This window comes from Parasteatoda tepidariorum, chromosome 4 (genome assembly GCF_982258835.1).
Source record: "Parasteatoda tepidariorum strain Cologne lab strain chromosome 4, Ptep-v5.0, whole genome shotgun sequence".
Taxonomy (NCBI): Eukaryota; Metazoa; Arthropoda; class Arachnida; order Araneae; family Theridiidae; genus Parasteatoda; species Parasteatoda tepidariorum.
Window position 1 is genome coordinate 72,497,150 of NC_141758.1, and position 22,607 is coordinate 72,519,756.

At 29.2% G+C, this 22,607-nt stretch overlaps 1 protein-coding gene across 3 annotated transcripts in view; it reads right to left on the reverse strand.

Moving 5' to 3' along the window:
* Positions 1 to 545: 545 nt before the first annotated feature.
* LOC107442891 (zinc finger protein ush) overlaps positions 546 to 22,607 on the reverse strand; it is a 201,040-nt gene continuing 178,978 nt past the window's right edge. For all 3 annotated transcript variants that reach the window (XM_071182419.1, XM_087161364.1, XM_071182418.2), the window contains exons 4-10: positions 17,868 to 18,163; positions 14,084 to 14,306; positions 12,344 to 12,499; positions 6,470 to 6,831; positions 5,673 to 6,288; positions 3,055 to 3,429; positions 546 to 1,969 (exon numbers count right to left, since the gene is read on the reverse strand). In XM_071182419.1, coding sequence (XP_071038520.1) covers positions 645 to 1,969; positions 3,055 to 3,429; positions 5,673 to 6,288; positions 6,470 to 6,831; positions 12,344 to 12,499; positions 14,084 to 14,306; positions 17,868 to 18,163 — 3,353 coding nt within the window. In that variant the 3' untranslated portion in view covers positions 546 to 644. The remainder of the gene's footprint in view (positions 1,970 to 3,054; positions 3,430 to 5,672; positions 6,289 to 6,469; positions 6,832 to 12,343; positions 12,500 to 14,083; positions 14,307 to 17,867; positions 18,164 to 22,607) is intronic.

Below are 22,607 nucleotides of genomic sequence, written 5' to 3' on the forward strand. Positions count from 1 at the left end.
GTTCAAGAATAAAATACTAATTGAGAAAAGTTAAAATAAGTTATGCTAAAGCCAGTCAACTGCCTTTTGTATATTGGAAATATACAAGCAATAGTAATACAGATTAGTAAACTTTTGCTTTAATAATCATTGAAATCTTAGAGTGATTTTCTAATTTCCAAAAATAAAAATAAATTAATAAAGAGAAAATTTAAATAAAACTAATTATTATTCATATTAAAAACTATTTATTTTATATAAGGTATTTTAACATAGTTTAAGAGAGCTTTTGAAAGAAAAATTCGTGTTAAAATCTTAAAACAAATTTTTTTTTTTTTGTTTTTTTCTTACCAAAAGAAAATTATTATAGTTTTGAAGGAAGCTGTTTTATATAATAAAACATACTTTTTACATATTAATAATTCTAAAGAACAAATTTTTTTTAAAAAAGCAATTCTGATTTCATATACATTGACAATAAAAATAAATTTGGCATAACAGCAAATTAAGAATCACAACTGTAGTTTTTGAAAATGGAATTTCATTAAGTTTTAAATATGCATAAATTTTTCATTTTCTTTATTTAGATTGCACTTAAATTAATAAATATTAATTGGCACTTTGATTTTGCCTGATCGACTTCGGAGCTTTATAAAAACAAATACTTATTGAACAGATTGCACTGTCGAGGCTTCTTGTCCAGCAACTTCCCCTGATGATCTTGGCGTGCAATAAAACTTCTTATGTGCCAAGAAATTAGACAAGTAATTAAAAGATATGTCACAAGATTTACAATATTTTGCTCCTGCCTTTGAACTATAAGTACCAGCCTGACATTGTCCTTCATCCGTCAGGGGGCGCTTTATACCTTTTGAGGAGGCAGCAGTAGATGGTGGTGGTGGTGATACTGTTTCACTCTTCAATATCAAAGTTTTATCATCCACCCTCAAAGGTTGTTCATTTTTACTCAAAATACCATTCACTATGGGTTTTACATCAAGACTTGACGAACTATTACTATGCTCGGCAGCTGAGTCATGTGGCGTAACACCTCTCACAGATTCCATGCTGTCGTTTGTCTTCGAATGATTTTCAAGACTAGGGCGACTATTCACAATGTTTGACATAGTTTGTGAGGATATAAGGTCTTTATGAACAAGTTTGACGTGTCTCACTACGTTGCCTTTGTATGATGATGAATACCCGCATATTTGGCACCAATGAGTCGTGTCGCCAGTCGCGACTGGGTCATCCGGTACAGCTTTGATCGCGACAATATCAGTCGGAAACATGGTTGGAGAAGGGCCAGAAACTGGACTCACAGCCAGAACTGTTTCCCCCTGGGGTGGTTCAGTACCTATTACAGACTTGATTCTGTCTGAGTTAAGCCGTGAGCCAGATGGTTTTCTGCTGGCGCAACCTATCTCAGTACCGCCCTCGTCCATACACAAGATGTAAGCTTCTTCAGGTGTTGAGCTGTTTTTGTCAAGATGTATTCGGATGTGAGTCCTCATACCTCTTAATGTGTGACCTTTGTAACCACACAAAGAACATCTGAAGGATTTAATACCCGTATGTGTCACTAAATGTCGTTGGGCAGCACTCAGTGTCGGACAGTAGACGTCACAATATGGACATTTCCTCTGCACGACACAAGGATGTTGCCTTAAAAGTTCTTCTGTTGGGTAGGCATTCTTACATTTTGTGCATTTGTATTCCTGATTGTTTCTAGAGAAAGAAGGAACTAGTGCAACTGGTTGTGCAGTATTAACTTCTCTCTTGGGACAATAATAAAGTTGGTGGGCTCTTAGATTATCTATGGAAGAGTACTTGATGCCACAGGCCATGCAGTAATACTGAAGCAAAGCAGCAGCAGCATGCTGTTGATTTGGGGAAGACTCTCTTGAATCGACGACATCCGAAACTGGGGGAGTTCTCGTGTTGTTGACTCTTGGAGAGGACAAAGGACTTTTTTGCGTCTGTCTTACAACTGTAAATAAAAACTGTATTTTAATACAATGCTTTTTGGCGGCAGCAATTTGCAGTTAAAAAATCAAAAATAAATGATAAATGCTAAATATGTAATAAAATACAAAATGTTTAACCTGTTAAGAAACCTCCGAAATACATTTTAACTAAGTGTAGCAAATTTAAAGTTCAAAGACAACACCATTTTAGTAGCTTTAATCCATCATTCATTTTATTAATTGGAAACAATCCCCACGACAACCTTTTCTGAAACCTCAAAGTCATTGGTTTTGATACATCAATCTAGCTTTTATATCGCAACCTAGATATTTTATAAAAAGCAAGTTGTAGGTGCGATATGACCATGACTGGCTCTTGCGCTATAACTCCAAACTAATTAGATTATATGTTTAAACATTGATCAGTTCTCAACAAAATTGAATATAAAATTTTAATCTATAGTTCAATTGAAGACCTCTAGTTATAAAGAAGTAACCACCATTTTATAATGTAGAGATAAACAGATTTATATTTTCATGAAATATGTAATTATAGTCGGAATAAACTATATCCATTTAACACTAGAATTCCCAAGGAAGTCATTTTGACTGCTTTTTAATTAAAAGTCATTTTGACTGCTTTTTAATAGAAAAACAATGATGTATATAATGACAGAATTTCTACGAATTTTGTAACTTTTTGTACAACATATAATTTTTTATTGTTAATATTTACTAATAACTTGTTATATAACTGTAAATAATATAAAAATATTAAAAATTAATTTTAAACAAATTTCCTTACACGTTAGTTATTCCTTCACAATCCAGTCATTTTGACTGCTTTTGGACAATATAGGTACATACTAATTTTCAGTCTTTCTTAGTGTTAAGAATAAACTTAAAAAACTTAGTTTCAACTTAGAAAACTTATTAAGTATTAAATCCCATAATAGTGCTAAACATTAGTTGAGCAAAATATTAGTTCTTGTTCTTATAATTTATATAATATAATATAATTTCTGGAGTTAAACTATTATGTGAGAAGTGAGTTATAACTTTTTTCACCCGAGATTCTCTAATTTCTAACAATCTATTTATAACCTACGTGTTTCATCTCTGTCCGAAGAATCAGCGTCTTCTGATTTAATTCTCTCAGGTGAACCAACTTCCGGTTTTTGTTGAACAGTTCTTGAAGCACAGTATCTGTTCTTGTGTACTAAGTAATTTTCATATTTGTAGAATACAATGTTGCATTCGTTACATTTACTGGTCCCTTGCTTCACTAATACTTGAGGTGGACCTAATACTGGAGCAGGAGGTTCAGCACAAGGCATCTGTGCTCTGGCAAGGAGGTTCAGCTCGACGCCAGGATTGACTATTGGCATGACGGGCAATGTATGAGCTGTTGATGGTGTTTGTTTAGTGCTTTCATCCGTTGATGCTGTAGATAAAGATGTGAAGACAGGAATGCGGCGAACACCTAAAAAGCATTAAAATGCAATTTAGTTTGTATCAAATGCATTATAAATCCTATTCTAATTCACACAAAAAAAGGAACGTAGACTCAGAAATATGCTCATAAATTATTAGTAGATTCATAAATTACTAAAAGATCTTGTAAGGTATTTAGAAGTTCATTTTTATATTTCCTTCACTTTAAAAGTTGCAAATGTTAAAATATTTTTTGACCTCGGTGAGACGAATATTTATGAATCTAGGATAAATGTGGAATAATTATTGATTTTTGATTTGTTAGATATCCCGTTAAACCTAAAAATCCTTCCCAAGCAAAATCATGGAGCCACTTTTTATTAGTTTGTTTGCTGTTTATTTATGTCGCACTATAGCTGCACAATGAGCTATTGGTGATGATCTAGAAAATCCCTGAGGATGATCCGAAGACATGCATCGCAATTTTGATCCTCTGCGAAGGGGATGGCGCCGTCGCTTTGGTAGCCCAACACTTCTTTTTAATACTAAGGATTATTTGGAGATACGTTGGAAAAAAATCGTAGTTACGTAGTATGGTCTGGAAAAAATTAGAAAAATTAACTATTCTTAATGTTTTTCATAGTTGAGTCAACGGTTTAAGAAATGTTATAACCGAAAACTTTTATCGTTAGTTTTTACGTTATATATTAGAAGTGTTATAAACTTAATTAATCTAAAAGTAAACTTTTTCATCGGAAATTGAATATTAATGAAACTGGAAATGGTTTGCAAAATTAATTGCAAGAATATATCAACAGCAAAAAACTACTCTCATCCAAGCATTTGATCTCAGATGAGGTATTTTCTGCGTTTTAAGAAAGTTTCCGAGGTACAACGAACAATAAAATAAAAAAACACTCTCGTTAATTTTTGATCTTATCATACTTTTTTCGTCTATTATGATAGACTCTAAATGGTTGAAGAACTAGATCGTGACTAAGTTGTTTAATCAATAAGAACACTTGATTTACAATACAGATCTTTCTCTGAATAAGCATTTTTGAAAATTTAAATACGGGAAGAAAGGAAAATATGATGACAACATTAAGAAACTGCGGTTACTTCTTTTGCTTTGGTGGATTTGACAACCAAATTAGCCAAAAATAAATAACTAAGAATATAAGAGTAGCACCCAGAAAATATGTTATTTTTGCTTAATTTCATGATTTAAAATATTGTCTGCGATATAATTTGCGTATACAATGTATAGCCCTCGAACTAATTGCATTTAAATGCTACCCTGAGAATGCTTCTAATTGCGAGTATTTGAAAATACATTAGCTAAATTAAAAATTATTTGGTACTTTATTTTAGACGGGAAATTTTTATTTTTAAATAAAATATTATCGAGAGAATTTTGGATTTAACTGTTTTTGGGTTTTGGAACGCTTCTGAAAGTTACCGTCATTTACAAAAAAAAAGCTACCAGAGTTTACGTCTTTGTTTTTTCGACTGTATTATAAAAAGGAAGACAAATCTTTATTTTAATGTATAGATATTTAGCTGTCACAAAAACATGCTATAAAAGAACAGAAGATTATAGTTTTTCTATTTTCCAGCATAGCAAAACGGTTCCCTTTTAGATTCTAAGAAATTTTGTATCAAATTATGGTATAAAGTATTTGAACTTCGGGTGCATTATTTGCAAAATTTATTTTACCGTAAAACCCATTTTTACCATAAAATCTTATACTAAAATTTTTATAGTAAAATTTTTTTAATTAGAATAATTCAGTGATTTCATCGTAATTGTTATTGTAAAAATTACGGTATATAAGATTTTTTTTATTTCGTAACATATTCCTATAAAAATGGATTTTACATTAAAAAGTAAAAGAAGAGTAACGGTACTTTTTACTGTAATTGGATCCGGAGCATTTTACAGTGCATTGTTATTTTTTTTTTTTTTTTTTGAAAAATGAATTTGTTGAACAAAGTAGCCCACATTCTTTACCTCCATGGAAGAAATTTAGTAAAATTTTTTTCTTCCCTTCCCAAATTATCACACGCACACTTTAAATACTACAAAATCAAAATTCTCCAAAATAATCAAATTTAGATTTAATAAAAAAATAAATCTAGCAATAAAAAAACTTATGTGGAAAAGAAAACTTATTAATTTTAAATTTTTACTTCATAAATACACATTGTGGATAATTCAAATTCGACGAAAATAATTCAAGCAATAATCGCAAATCGCATAAAGTGTGTATTTTGTCTCCATTAACATACCTGACTCCTGAGGTGATTTCACCGAATTCAATTTCATAGAGTCATCACGTTTTTTGATGCTTAAATCAAGAGGCGTTTCTACTCCAACGCTTTGAGGTTCTTTTGGACTCTTACAGACATCTTGCTTAACAGTTTTTTCCTTCACTGGTTTCACCGGCTTAACATCATCTTTTGTGGCATCCTCACCCCCTGAAGAAGGGGAAACAGAATTAACATCTGGGGCAGCACCTGGCATGACGGTATAAGTTGGTATCACATTCGTTCCAGAAGGTTCTGTAACTCCATCTGGTGAAGCTGATGGGTTTGGTATTATGATGTTGCCCGCGGGTACTAACCCAGCTGCTGGAGATAACCCACCGCCAGCAACATAGGAGCATGGAACGAGTATTAGTGGACTCGTTGATATGGCCGCGTAGAGAGGTTGATTAAGAACCATGTTGTAATTCTTTGGATTTTGTTCTTGTTGTTGAGCTGGGTGTTGTTCTGGTGATCTTGGTTGAGATGGTTGGCTTTGGGATGGCGGTTGCTGTTGAGATGAGTTTCCAGAATTTGGAGAAGATGAAGGAGGAATTGATTTATGAACGTGTCTTGTACTGCAATATAATTCTTTATGAACCTGAAAAAGGCAAATTGTACTTTAATCTCTCTTAACATACAAAATATTTTTTTCTTTATAACGAATTGATAGATATAGTAAAAAATATCATTTAGTTGTGCTTTTATTATTATTTTTACTCTATTGTATTAAGTAATCAGAATAAAACTAAAAACTAAAGACAATTATGTCCTAAACATACCAGGTAATTTTTGTAAGCTGTAAACTGTATATCACAATTGGCACAATATCTTGCCATTGGTGGTGTTGCCAGAGGTATGTCGCATTGTCCATCTGTACCAGGAGATTGACCATGCATTCGAATGTGACGAGTGAGACTAGCTTTCTTATCCGATGAATAACTACAATAAGGACATTTGAAAAGCCTGGACAATCTTGGAATTACCGGCGACAGTTCATTCACTGAGGCAGTTCGCCTTCTTTTCGCCAAGAATGAAGGATCCTCTTGTGGTACAACATCTTGCTTTTTTGCAACTGAATATTCTTTATTTACATGATTTTCTCCTTCTTCAGAAGCTGATGAACTGCTTATATTCGTTGTGTCTGAAATTAGAAAAAAAAATTTAATAAATAATATGGTTTTTTCTGTAATTACCACACTTACTTTAAAACTCCTTAAAAAAGGATGTCAAAATATACCAATGTAACAGTAATCACAAATTAATATCTAAATAAGGAAATAAATCAAACATAATCTGACGAAGCGTTATTGATATCAGTTAGAATCAAAAATGAAGGATTTTAATGCCTTGCCGGAACTTTTTTTCATCGGGAACTTCCTTTCTATTTCACTGTTTCGTTCACCAAATAAACAGGTTTTTGAATAATTTTAAACTCTGATGATATTGTTAATGATTCATCAGAATATGGTAAAATCTTTTTCCTCTCTCAATATTTATTTTAATCTGAAACCTCTAATGTGTGAAAGTTTGGGATATTATTTTTGGCATGGATTAAAAAAAAAACATTTTATGGTCAATATAATGAATAATATATTTTTTCTCTTTAATATTGGTTGTTACAGATATTTATCACACATTCTTTATTTAGTACCTAAATAAACATAATTTATAAACCTTGAAAAACAACCCTGATGCATTTCAAAATCTCATTTATACTCAAAATTAACATTGCAAAATTTCTAACAATCAACCAAGCGAGAATTACATCTAATAATAAGTTGGGATTGAATCAATCGTAGCTGCAACACCAATAACTCAACCATTCAATTGTTGATCGTTTTATTATTAGTACCGTATTTAAAAAAAAATGTTATCTTCGTTTTAAAAATAATAAAATTGTAATAAAACTATATAGGAGAAATAGTGAGAACTAATTATTTCTCATTTTCTGAAGTTAAAGTTACAGTAAAAGTTAAGTCTAAAAAGTCTTATCACAATTGTGCTTACAGTGCTTTTTTTTTAACTAAATCAATCATTCCCTAATTTACCACTATTTAACATTATAAGTCGTGCCTTTTACTAAGAACCCAAACTAACTCTGAATTTAATTGGTAGATTACATTTGCAAGAAGCTTCTTCTAGCTCTTCATAGCCATTTGACAATAAACTGATATTTCACTTCGTTTCTGCATAGTCGTTATCCCAATACTTGGATTGTTTCATTTTAATTTCTGCGAAATTATTCTCCAGAAAACTGTGACTTAGTTCCTGACAGCCACTCCGTAAAAGAAGAGGAAATTCAGAATTTGTTCACTAGGTGGCACTAGCTAAAAGTTTATATAGTTATCCACAGCCACTTGACAACAACTAGACATTATTAAGTAAAAAGACACACTGAAGCAATTAAAACCTTTCCCATAGCTCTCCCAAATATGTTTTACTTTTATGTAAAGATATGCATTACAGATATATTAGGAGAAACTGGTGTCTCTAACACAATTTTCGATAACTAATTTATTTTTTACTTCATTTCTGTACAGTCATTATCTTAGTACATTTCCCACTAATTTATGCAAAATTATTCCATACAACTTATTGACTCATATGCATCCCGAAAAAGGAACGCAAGCTCTGAATTTAGCAAAAAGTTTAAGACATTTAAGTAAAAAGACACATTACACACTGAAGCAATTAAAACCTTTCCCATAGCTCTTCCAAATATGTTTTACTTTTAATTAATCAAATCACTGATGAAAGGAAGAATAACATGGAGGGCAAGATAAATGGACAGGAACTTCGCTGTACGTATATTTACTTCCACCCACTTACATAACTTTTCCTTTTACTCACTCATTCCGACAAAATCCTTGCAACCCAAAAGCTTTGTAATGAAATCCTGATTGAATAATTAATCCTCACTTCTGAGAGCAAATGCTTTTCATGTTCAAAGCAAAACTTAATGAAAACTACCGTGGGAGAAGCTGGTCTTTCCAACACTCCGCTTTGATAATTAATTAATCTTTCACCTCAGTTCTGTCTGATCGTTATCTTAATACATACTTCGAGAGCTGCATTTTATTTTCGGCTAAATTAGTTTTGTAGAAATGGCGTTTTCTAATAACGATACTTTGGGTTTATTGCTTATCTCTACCGTATTCTGGAAACAAATACAATAATAAAAAAAATGTAATGATGTTATTCAGACAATATGATATCTTAATAAATGTGACATTATTCAGAAAAATGTAGAATGGTATATATTAATGGATTATTTTGTAGAAGTAAATGTTTTCCAGGTTTAGTAGTGTTTCTTTTTAATGGAATAATGCGTTCTTTCTTTTATTCATACATCAATTTATAATGCAACTGTCCTCTTATGTAAATAATATAAATTATTTAATGATTCTTTTATTCTTTTGTTTTAAATATTTACGATCCAACAATTTGAAGACGTTTCATCTCATATAATTTTGAAAGAATTGAGAAAGCAAAATTAAATCCTTTTGGATTTATCAATACCAAAATTATGTTGTTGCTTATTCCTCATAATCTTACATACGTCAGATAAGCTCTAGAAGGTCACTGACAGCAAGAAAATCTGCAAAAAAGGGGGATCTGAGGTAAGATCCGCCTTTTAAACTCAAAGGCAAACCAGAATTCAGGCGAAGCTGGTTAAATACAGCACTTTTTGAAAATAAGGGAGATCTTTCTGTCTTCCTCAAAAGTAAAGCACTCAAGATGGCCACTTGCAAGTCTTGCCAAAGCAGTCTGGGTTCCTAGGTAGCATTAATGTCCAGCAGGGTACCAGGGGATGCCTTATGATACCATTGATGTGTAGGTTGTATACGCCATAATAGAAGAAGTTTTGATCCTTCAATGGAACAGAGTTCGCACTTGCAGTGGCTGTTTCGCCTTCACTGACCTCTTTCTCCAAGTTAACCAAATTATTTAATTATTTCAATACCAAATTATTTAACAATACCAAATCCTATTTAAAAATGTGTACAGTTTTTGCTCGTGTAAGACTTGTGTACTGAAAGGAATGTATAGAATATGTAGGATGATCATTTTTCGTTAAACTATTACAGAAAAATTAGTTTTGAATTTGCAATAAACGTTTTAAAAATAGTTTTCGATTATAAAAGATAATCGCATGAAGATGATTAAGGTAAAAGTGATATATGTCACTTTTATTTGTATGGTTTACATATTCAGTTCAAAATATGTTTATTTTAAAATAGATCTAAATAACATCACCCACATTTTGTAATAGTATTGCAGCATTTTATTTTAAATTTGTTAAATACTTTTTGCGTTAATTTCAATACAGAAAAAAATATGATTTACCTTGGACCCATTCGAACTAGACATAAGCCCTTAATGGAAAGAGGGGCCTAGTGATTTGCTCTTTTTAGTAAACAAGGGAGGAGGACGGGTATTAGCAATGCTTATGTAAGACATTAAAATCACATTGATTTCAATTTTTATTTTTAAATTTAAAAAAATAACGATAGCAATAAATAAATAAATAAACTTGGAAGGAAAAACATTGAATTTTCTTTATTGGAGTTTCAAAGGTCGAGTTAAAGTTACAGAAGAAAAAAAGAAGAAAAATTAATAAAACATAAGTTCTGTTGTATGTAAAGGTACATCGTTTATTTGATTTTAATCATAGAATTAGATTCACACAGTGAAGCCCAAAGGGGAAAAAAAATTGGGGAGGGGGAGTATTCTGCGACTTTCTTGCATAATTAAGGGGGAGTTTTTGTGTTTCTTTTATTTTTGCTGACAAGGGAAGGGAGGCCCTAAGTTACAAAAATTATGCTTTGGCAATATTAGGACGAGCCCTTTGATTGACTGGTGAATGCTCCACGGATTCCATTTTGTATAATGGATTAATATCGTTATCCTCGTGATTATATCAATAGTTGAAATGATATTAACATATTTTATTGTAAATTTTACGGCCAATGATACAATAACAGAAAATATAAATATTTTGTAAAAAGAGACCTGTTTTTAAGCGTTTTAACTTTAGGTAATATCTTTCAAATAGCTAAAATGAATCTGAAAATATATAGGTAAGCTGTTCTGTTTTCACATAGAATGAGAAAATAATTATCACTTAGGCTTATAAATTAAACCTGTTTGGAATAATAACGAAAATGATTCTTTTGCGTTTAGCTAAATAACATCATGTTTTGGACATTAAAACTTCTGAGTAAAATCCATTAATCAGGATTTCCTTTTCTTATAGCTTTTTTTTACTATTATGATGCAAAATAAAGAAAAAATTCAAAGAATGAGACTGAAAGTACTGATGCATATTCATAAATTCATAATGCACATTGCACGAAGAATTCATGAATTAACTGGTTCTCTTCAACACGCTGTGCCAATATTTATTCATGTGCAAAGGAACAGATTATTAGAAAATTTAATATAATAATAAAGTGTATTATTATTTAGTATAGTCATAATTAAGGATTTCCTATTTATCCAAAAAAAATTATTAATCACCAAAAAAAAAAGTTATTACTCAGCTGGTACGAATTTTCAGAGTTAAAAACTAGTCAATTGTGGCATTACGCTTAGAAAAAATTTTACCAATATTATTTAGATAAATTAGTATCTTTGGTGTATTTTAATTATTTCTTTCAGAGATTAATTTACGCCGAAAGTCAAGTGTTGCTTTAAATATCTCGTACATAATCTATAAACCTTTTTATTTATTAATAGACCTCGCTTAGCTGTTCGTATTGGATCAATTATAATTTTTAATGTTAAACAGGAAGGAATTTTCACACTTCTCAATTTATAAATCTTTATTTTACCAGTTTGTTGTGCATAATATAACATTTTATGTATGATATTTTTTGTGTATAATATTTTTTTTGTTCAATATAACGTTTAGTTCTTCGTGTGATTCATAAATAAGTATTTTAAATGTATAGTATTATTACTTTAAATATACAGTTAACATAAACGCTTGTTTAAAAAATTTTTTGATCAATTTAATTTTTTTTAAGATGTCTAAGAAAAACTAGAAATTTTCACTTTTTCAAGAAAAATATTTTTATGCAAACATAGATTTAAGAAAAAGAACTGATACCTTTGTGAAATATAATCTTAATCATAACTTCCGTAAATTAACACACGAAAAAAAACTTTACAGCCTGTCAGTAGATGGCAGCACTAATGTTTTTAGTACTCTATACTTTTTGTACTGGTTTTAAAATTTTCTATTCCAAGTCAAAATTTTTAAAATGTACAGGCACACAGTTTACTTTCATTGAAAATAAAAAAAATTAAACAGTGAGAGAGAACTGAATGTTTTAAAAAGTAATTTTATTTACTGTAGCTATTTAGAAAAAAGAAACTAATTGCGTCCAAAAACGAAGCAAAATAGCAATTAGCAAAGCAAATTACATTTTAAAGATAGGAAGCAAACTCGATATTCTTTTTTTTTTTTTTGTTGCATATTTTCTTTCTTTTTTTTAAATTTTTTCTTTTTTAAAGTACTTATAACATAATTTGCTGAATATTGAAAATTTTCTGAATTAAAATTAATTTTTTTTTCCCTACTAATACTAAAAATATATCGAAATCACATCGTCAAATTCTCTTTTATTTATTTTCTACCAATGACTAACCTGTTTTGTTATTTGTGTGTTGGTTGTCTTCTGTGTCTGTATCAGAACTAGGAGTTGTAATGTAAGTCTTTCCTTGACAATACAGGGATTGGTGGGCCTCCAAAACTCTCCGACTATTAAAATTGATGGCACAATTTTCACATTTATATAATCCATCTACAGTAAGAAAAAAAAATTAATAAATAAATAAATAAATATTTAATAAAAATCAATATACAACGCCTTGTATTACCATGATTGAAACTCATTTTTTTTTTATTCTTTGCAATAATTAAAATGGAAATATTCATATATAAGAGAAAAAAAATTATCGAAATTTGACGAATTATAATCGAAGTTTTTAACAATAAAAGCGGAATTAAAAATATTAAAACCTTTTTTTGATTTAAATACAGCTTTTTATCGAATGGTATGATATTTTCATAACTGTTGCGAGTTTGTGACAGTTATTCATGACTACAAAGTTGTAACTATCTTTAATATTATAAAAATGGAGGAAAATGTTAATAAGGATGCAAGCTACAGTTTTGCGAAAATAAAAAGCGTATTTCGTCAAATTTTTCATAACTGAAATGTAATTCTAGCGCAGCATAGTCTAGGCTCGTAAACATTTTTAAGAATTAATAATTATTACGTGTTTTTGGCTGTTTTTATCTACGCCAAAAAAGGTAATATTTTTAAAAAAATAATCGAATTTATTTGCCTTTTTAAAAGCGCAGATATTACGAGAAATTTTAAACCAATGATTTAATAATTTAAATTCAATTGATTAATAATTGATTAATTATCCATTTAAAGCAATATTATCAAGAATTAAAGCAATGAATCTTTTATTTTTAGGTTCTTTGGCATGAACTCTATAAAAAAAAAACTCATATTGATTGATTTCATTTCATTACCTCATTTCATGGTCTCGTTTATTACAAAATTCAAATTTACAAGGCATAATATAACATTCATAGCAGATTACAAACACAACTCGAAATTCAATTTCTAAGCAAAGCCCAAGAACAACATCTGGGAATTCTTTTTAAGTTCATGTCTTTAAATAATGCAACTAACAATTCTAATTCTGCGTCATTAAATGAGGAAACTCAAATTTCCATGTTTGTTCATGTCTTTAAATAATGCAAATCCAAATTCTATTTCTGTTTATAAATAATGCAACTTAAAATTCTGTTTATGTTCTTGTCTTCTAATGAAGCAATTCAAAATTCCATGTTTTTTGCTCGTCAACGGATTTATGGATCTGGTCTGACGCCGTCAGACCTTTGGAGATAAGTAACAACAACAAAATTCCATGTTTGTTCACATCTTTAATTAATTATATTCTCCAAATTCTATTTCTGTCTTTAAATAATGCAACTCAAATAAATTATGTTTCTGTTTTTAAATAATGCAACTTCAAAATCTGTTTCTGTCTTTAAATAATCCAACTCCAAAATCTATTTCCGTCTTAAAACTATACGACTCAAATTTTCATGTTTGTCAATATCTTCAAATAATGCAAATCAAAATTCCATTTCTGTTCACATCTTCAAATAATGCAACGCAAAATTCCATTTCCGCTCACTTCTTTAAATAATTGAACTCAAAAAAAATTTTATTGACTCTAAAATCGGATTATATGACACAGTATTTGTCTATTATTACACGAAATATCAACACTTTTGTTTCAAATCGTGCTAGCTCAAAACATGAAAATCAAGTTACAGTGTTGAAATAGTTGAAATAATTTACCTGCTTCAGACATTCCACAATATGGAAAAGCCATGGGGTAATTGCAACCATTAATATATGGTACACATAAAGTCGCAGCGGTTCGGTCTTCTGTCCGTTCAGAATCTTGTTTTCCACTCGCTGATGCACTCGGTGAGCCAACAGAACATCTGGTAGAGGCTGGACTTGAAGTTTCATACTTGAATTCTGCTTCTCTTGATGCATTTCCATTATAAATTTGTTCCTGAAAATAAAAGATTTGATCTAATTATAATGATTTTAAAAAGCAAATGTGATGTTATAAATTTTGTGTCTATATTCTCAGATATCTATAATTTAATGTCTGAAATAAAGTAAAACTAAAAATTTTTTATCCATATTAATTAAATGTGTTTAAAATGAATCATTTTAATAATGCTTTAATTTCACAATGGGTATATAAATTTTTTGTCTCTCAAAACTTACAAGACGAGTGTAAGCAATTATAAGAGGAGAAGCAAAAGGATGAATGTAGGCAATAAAACCCTGGATTTTCGGCTGTATCAATGAACATCTACAGTTATAAAATCCATTATATTAATTAAAAGTGCTTATAAAGTTTTATTTTAATAACTTTTTAGTTTCCCAATTGGTATTTCAATTTCTTGTCTCTTAAGAGGCTGTCAAGAATTTTTATAAAGTTCTTGATTTTCCACTATATTTATCAACATCCAGTATGTTAATTAAATATGTTTATAAAGCTTCAATCGAAGAATATTTCAATTTCACATCGGGTAATTCAATTTTTTATCTTTATAATTTTGGAGGAATTTTTATAAAGCCCTACAAAGAATTTTTTCAAATATAATTTTTTTTTCTCCCTAAGAAGAGTTATTCCTTTGAAAGAGCTACAGGAACAATAAGAATTATTTTAGGAGTCATTTCTATTATAAGGAATCATTTCTTATAAAGAATATTTCCAAGCAACGTATGAAAAGTGAGAAAGATACCACATTTTATGCAATTGCTTTTAGAAATAAATAGCATCGTTTAAATACAATAGTATCATTTTTTATATTGAAAAATAACATCCAATAGACCTAGCTTAAATTAAAATAAATCATCGAAAGCTTCAAAATCACTACTGTGGTTGGAAAATTAAATGCTGAGTACATTAATTCAAAAAATTCGCACTAAAAAAGGAAGAAAAAAAATCAGTAGTAGTACAATTATTCTTACATTTAACTATTAATCAAACATTACGCTTGTATGAAGATATAACTACTCAGAACGATTTTTAATAAAATATTTAATAAATATAGAGAGCATATCTGAGTAGTTCATTTGATTAATTAATTTTTCCTCATTTTTCAAAGTTAAACTTTATTTTTTTACACCTTTATAATTATTTTAACTATAAATAAACAAATATTTCAAAAGGGGAAAATCTATCTTCTCTTACAAGAAAAAATTCGTTAATAAATATTGAAAAAAATTTAAATATTTTATTAAATTTCTTTTAAATTTACAATACAATTATAAATATTTTCTAAAATGATATCTCATTAAGCAGACATTCATAATTTTACAACAGATTTCTAACTTATTTCCTACTAGGCTTTTCATTTTAGCAATGAAATAGTTTTTTTCTTTTTTTTTAAGTAAAAATTTGAGCTACTTTTTTTATTGTACTTAGCTTAATTATTAATTGCATAACTAATTTTGCATCTTTTTTTTTTTTTTTTTTTTTTTAATGAATAAATTGTAAAATGTGTCAGCTCTTCTATTTATGATGCTGCCATCTATTAGGAAAATTTATGAACTAGCACGTTCTATTTCTATGTAAAATTAAATATTTCATATTTGAATATGATTCCCTTACAAATGAATTAAAATTTCGTAGCATTTAAAAAGTGCTTTATTCAAGCTTTTGAATATTTTTGAAGTAAGTTTAATTTATTTAAGCATTTTTTTAGCACGTGAATCACTTCAGGATTCAAATTTTCCTATTTATGTTATTGCTTTTCGATACTAGAGGGCAGCAGCATACCATAAACTAGAGCTAGCAGGCTAAATTTGCTTGCAACAGACAAAAAATAATATATAAAATTTTATAAACCCGAGTCAATCCTCTTCTCAAATCTTTTCCAAAAATAAAAATTTATTTTATTTTAATATATTACAAATAAAAAATTTATAATTAAAAATAAAAAATTTTCTTTTTGTAGAATGAAAGTAGTCTCGCTTTCTTTTGTCATATTTTAAGTTATTTTTAAGTATCTGATTTTAAAGTGGCATATCCTTCACGAAGTTTAGTTTTGGTTTTGATTACAGGTTTTCTCGAAAATTTAGAACTGACAGTTCATTTTCCTCCTCTGCTAATCACGAATTTATTTATTTTTCCAAACTTGTGTCTTATAGATGTTTAAAAAAAATTTAAAAAAAATATTTTTAATCGTTTTCTGTTAGATGATTTTTGTAAAATAGTTTATAAAAATTATCACTCTTTCATAGACGTTTTAAATTTCCTTTTTTTTTTTTGACGAAAACTGCTATTTTCCTGAATAATAAATAATAAACTCATGAGGGCACATCATCCTAAAAATAATGATAATAATAATTAAAAAAATATATATTATTTTGAATTTTTTCAAAATAGCAGTTTTAGCATTTCTATAGCGTTGGTAACATATAGGAATGGAAACGTATCACTATCCAATACAGTTCTAGCTTTAAAACATATCTCTACATTTCAAACTGTTTATCTTTTTTGAGTATAAACTCGGATTCTAAATTCACACTCTATTTCTTGTTATGGCAAATACACCACGATTTAAGTAATATCCCCATGTAGGAAGAAACCTAAAACCATATGCTTTTAGGTTTTTTCTTTTTTTTCTGTCTTTTTTTTATTTTCCTTTTCATTCCTTACGAAAATAATTTTTCTGGTTGTTTAATTGTCTTATGTAAAGTAAAAAAAAAGGACCACTGTGTATATCTTTTAATCCAATGATCGAATCTTCACGTTCTAGGACTCGATCTCAATGGTTCGAGAGGGTGACCTCAAATATACTAACTAATTAGTGAAGGTGATACTTTAAGTTACGAAATCGGACACAAAAAAGTACTTTCTCTGAATAAACTTACCTTTTCTGAGCCAGATAAGGGGATAGTTGTAATCTGGAAAATATAATTGAAAAAGTTTTGCACACAATTATGAGATTCATTTATCAAAAAATAAATTTCGTAAATATTTATAAATTTTTATTATTTTATTTAATAAAGGTCGAAAAAATTTTGAATTGTATGGTACATAATTTTTTACATCATTTAAAAGAATCTAATTATGCCTGACAATATACAAAATTTGAGCGAAATTAGTCAGCTTTTTCCTGAGAAATCGAATTTAATTTTTTAAAACTCGAGTCCTAGATCGTGAAAATTCGATGATCAGACTAAAAATTAGTCAAGGTGGTCCTTTTAGTATTTATTTATTTCGCTAACTGTACGTTATTTTAAGAATTTAATTTTTATTTATTCATTCATTCATTCTTTTATTCTTTTATTCATTTATTCATTCATTCATTCTTTTATTCATTTATTCATTCATTCATTCATTCTTTTATTCTTTTATTCATTCATTCATTCATTCATTCATTCATTCATTCATTCATTCATTCATTCATTCATTCATTCATTCATTCATTATATTTAATTTTATTTTATTTTAGTTTATCGTCATTGAACTTTTTACTCTGTCAGAAAAAAAGTTAGGGTCAAAAAATTACAATATAAATTACGCACTACAATTCTATAAATAAATAACCTTATTCAAGATGGTGTTTTCATCATAAGCTTGAGGACTTCGTGCCTGCTTGGTCCTCAGATTCCTGATCTCATCGCGTTCGTCAATTTCACTGTCGTCAGTGTGTTGACTGTCGCTGCTCCGCCGTTTTGCCCGATTGCTTTTGTTCTTGTGCAGTAAGTGTTTAGAATGTGTGCGTGTTTGGAAATCATTCCGGATGACGTCCGATTTTTGTGTTATGGCACTCCAACAATGACTCACTAAGATTTCTGTGTCGGCCTCGATATCGGAGGTAATTGTGCACCAGATAGAGGATTCTGAAACAAAGACAGAAAATTAGTTACAAATCCTTTTTATAAAGGGTGTTCTCTAATCACTGCCCATAAAGTATGTTTTTATTAATTTTCTCAAAATTAAAGTAAAATGCAGCACATTTGAGATCGCCAATTACTATTTTTAACAAGAAACACGCATTGGCAAAATCTAATTTATTATGGTTGAGAAAGTCGGGATTGAAAACATGAAAACCTGTTTGATATCCTATGATTAATCTTGGAAACGCTTTTAATAATATTTTTTCGCATCTCCTCTTGCAATCAAACAGGTTTTGACGTTTTCAATCATGATTTCCTCAATGGTGATCCGTTGAAGTTCCAGAGCGCATTTGTGTTTTTCTTGCTTAAGTATTAATTTTCACAGCCTAATGCGGGTAATTTTTTTGCTTCATATTTAACCAGAAAATCAAATATACTTATATACTTATTAAAGAGGATTGTTATATCAAAGTGATTTCAAAAGTTCATTAACTATTAAACTATTTATATAGTTTTCTAGTTAAAAATTCATTAACTATTAAATTATTTATGCATTGGGTGACTGTAAGATAAAATGTCCATCAAATAAGTGTAGCGAAGTACAGTAAGCAACTGATCTATCTTGAGATTAAAAATTATTTAACTTCAACATTTTGTCAAAGGAAAAGGTATTTTTTGGCTTTTTGTTTTCCCTAACACTAGAAAGACGGAAAATTAGTATATACCTGTATTGTCCAAAAGAAGTCAAAATGACTGAATTGAGAATGCGTAAATAAATTTGTTTAAAATTAATTTTTAACATTTTTTATATTATTTACAGTTATATAACAAGTTGTTAGTAAATATTAACAGTAAAAAAATTATATGTTGTGCAAAAAGTCACAAAATTCGAAGCAATTGTGTCATCATTGTTTTTCTAATTGAAATTAAAATCAGTCAAAATGACTTCCTTAGTCAATTTAGTGTTAATAATCTCTATACAAACTTCAAAAGTGAAACATAAGAACCGTATCCACTCAACTTTACAATTCAGATTTTCCTAAATCATGTTTTACGAAGAAAAAAAAATTATTTCGACTAAAAACTATTCCGTGGAAGAACTAAAAACCAACCTTATGACTTTTCATGCTATTTCTATTTTAAGAGGAAATTTAAAAATGAGTAAAAGTTTAAAAACAGTTATGAAAAGAATGCATTATTGATGAATAAATGCATATTTTTAAATGCATTTAATTTTATTTCCTTTCAGGCTAACACTTATTAAGCATATACTTTTTAATCAAAATAATAGAAAAATAGAAAAGTTTGATATAAATAAGTGATTTTTGTTATTTATTAATTATTGTATTTATCAAAATCACAGCTTTTAAGATGTAAATTTATAAATAGTTCTCAAAATTAATAAATTTTTGAAAAATAAGAATGTTTCAAATAATAAGTCGAAAACATATATATGAAGCAACAGAAGTATTCGAATTAAACATTATTTGGCCTAAAATGGAATATTTAGTTTTATCCTAGACGCTTTAATTGTGAATGGCGGGATATTATTTGTAAATTTGTAGTGTTGTATTAATTTGATAACTGGATATAAAGATATGTTGAATAATTCCGCGGCTGTGGTAATTTAGTGATTTTTCTCTGTTCAATTAGGATGCTCCACCCCTTGCTCGTTTTACTGACCAATAAATGTTTGCTTCTCCTACATCATCGTTTTTTCTTGATTGTCTATGTATTTAAAAAAAATCGCAAATAAAACAACTGATTTTTATTATTTTATGTAAAAACATTTTGTTACTATACTAATCGTAATGAAATGAATGATTGCATTGATTTGATAAAATAATCAATTCTATATTCAATAATAATTTAAACTTAAGAATACAGAATGTGACATAAATAAAAAATAAGTGAGAAAATTTTTTTAATCGTTAACGATAGATAATAAGAACCTTATAATATTACACAAATTTATTGTTCTGTATTGTGTTGCACAGTTTTGATTCAATTTTAATAGTTGTCAAATATACTAATTTACCTGCCTTAGTATATTTGGTACTATGTAAATTATCGCCAATTACAATCAGATCAAAAGTGACTATTTTCAAAATTAATTAAGCACCATTGTTATCAATAATAGTATAGTGATTTTTTTATGTTTCTCCAAAACGAACTAGTATCATTTTTCCATTCATTTTGCCTTATAATTCATAGTTAATTTTTTATTTCAGTTATAGTGATGATTAACAGAAATGTATGGCGAGTTTTTGATTGCTCCTAAATGAATTAGTTCCTTTCCTCCATTAATTACGCTTTTTAGTACATAGTTTATTCTTAATTTCGATTAGTACCTAGTACCAAAATTAATCACAGGCATCAATAATAGATGGTATTGCGTTTTAATACACTTCCAAATAAATTAATCACAGGCATCAATAATAGATGGTATTGCGTTTTAATACACTTCTAAATAAATTAATATATTTTCTCAATCAATTTTTATTTTTAGTATACAGGTTTTTTTTTTACTCCAGTTAGTGCTTTTTACCAAAATTAATCAAGCATCATTGGCGTTAATAGTATGGCGACTTTTTTACCTTTCTGCAAAACGATCTAGTACCGTTCCTTCATTAATTTTGATTTTCGGTATATAACTTTTTATTTTCTTTACATTAAATCCATTTGTTTTAAATTATTTAGTTGTTTTCAGTCAAAAGCACAATTATGAAAAGAAATAAGCTTGTGGTTTCAGGCTGCTTAAACAATACTAATTTGGTGAAGTACTCCGAATATTCAACCTCACTCACGATAATCATTGAGTTTATTTTATAAAAGAAATAAAAATATAACAAAATATCTAAGAACGTGCAATGAACTCCTTTTTTGGTTAATGAGATCTACAAACAAGGAAATATCACTGATTAATTTTAATAATCGTCTGCAGTTTCATTCATATTAATGGCACTAGCTCTAAACAAATGATAAAATTTTATTTTTCAAGCGCCCCTCCTGAACTATCTATTGAAGTTTTTGAATAATTTTTAGGACTGGGAGCTAAAATTGTCCCATACACCCAGATTTCAGGTCTCTAGTTCAAATAGTAACGAGGTTATAAGAGAAACACGCAGACACACAAAGTCTCATTTTGTTACTATCGATTGTATCGATTACAAAAATTACGGAGCTACTTCTAACTAGTTAATATTTTATGACGAATCAAATCTGCTGTCGAGTTGTGTCTGGTGCATTAAGAGCACGGTATGATAAACTACATAACTGGAGCATTATTAACAAAATAATTTTCAATGAATTTAGGGGGAAAAAACGAAAAGGTTTCTTGCATATTTCGATCTCTCATAAGCAGATTTTCTTCATTTCAAAAAAACTCTTGCCTAACATTTCAATTCAATGTATGAAATTGTTAAATAATGATAAATTAATTTTATTTCATATTTTCCATTTTCTTTTTAAAATTGGTATAAATATCCGGAATTCTTTTAAGTCATTTGCTTGGCAAATAGAAAAAAAATTAACAGATAAAATTAAGTATAACTTTCCTAAATCATTCCATCTGAAACTCTGGAATTACCATTAAATTTAGAAATGATTGTTTGAATACAAACAAAGCTTTAATTAAGCCACATCTCGAAGTTGATTTCCTCGTATACAAACAGTTTCGAACATTGTGTCTCAAATAAGAGGCTGAAAATAAAAACAAACAGTAGCCCAATGATTAACAATTAAAAGCGAAAGATTAACACCACTCAAATTCCGTTCACCGATTAGAAATTTAAGTTCCATTTCCAAAACAACTCGGAAACAAACTTTCGAGAACGAAAAGAAAACATTTATCGCATCGCCTCTCCTATTTAATCTGGCGCATAAATTATCCTTCCAACTGAGGAAATTAATAATTAATGTCGCGGGTGCAAAACTAAACCGAGCACAGGAAAGCACTATCAAAAATTTCCACTTGGCGATATTTAAAATGTGGAAAACGAAACTTCCAAAACGAGTGCAATAGGAAATTACACCCGTCAGAATTTTCAACCCGAATATCACAAATAAACGCCCAAATCATTCGAAAGCTAAATAAAAGGCGGCTTTTCGAACGATTCCAGAAAACTGGAAGCTTTTACTGATCCTGTATCCTGATAATGTTCTACCCTTCTCAACATAATTATTCTTCCGATCAGGCAGCATCAGAAAATGATGAAAAGAGGAAGTTGAATTCAGTGATTTATAGCAGCACTAGTAATGATGATGAATTAGTGAGTTCTCTGTTGTAAGCAAGCGCCCTTTTGCTGTATTCGTCGGGTTTTGAATTCAGAATCCCGCCTCTTAGTTACTAATGGCCACTAACAACGGAAGCCAATGGACAATGGGAACAGGAAAGGAGGCTTTCTGTCCAATTTTGAATCGCACCAAGAGTGCCGAGATTGGGTCC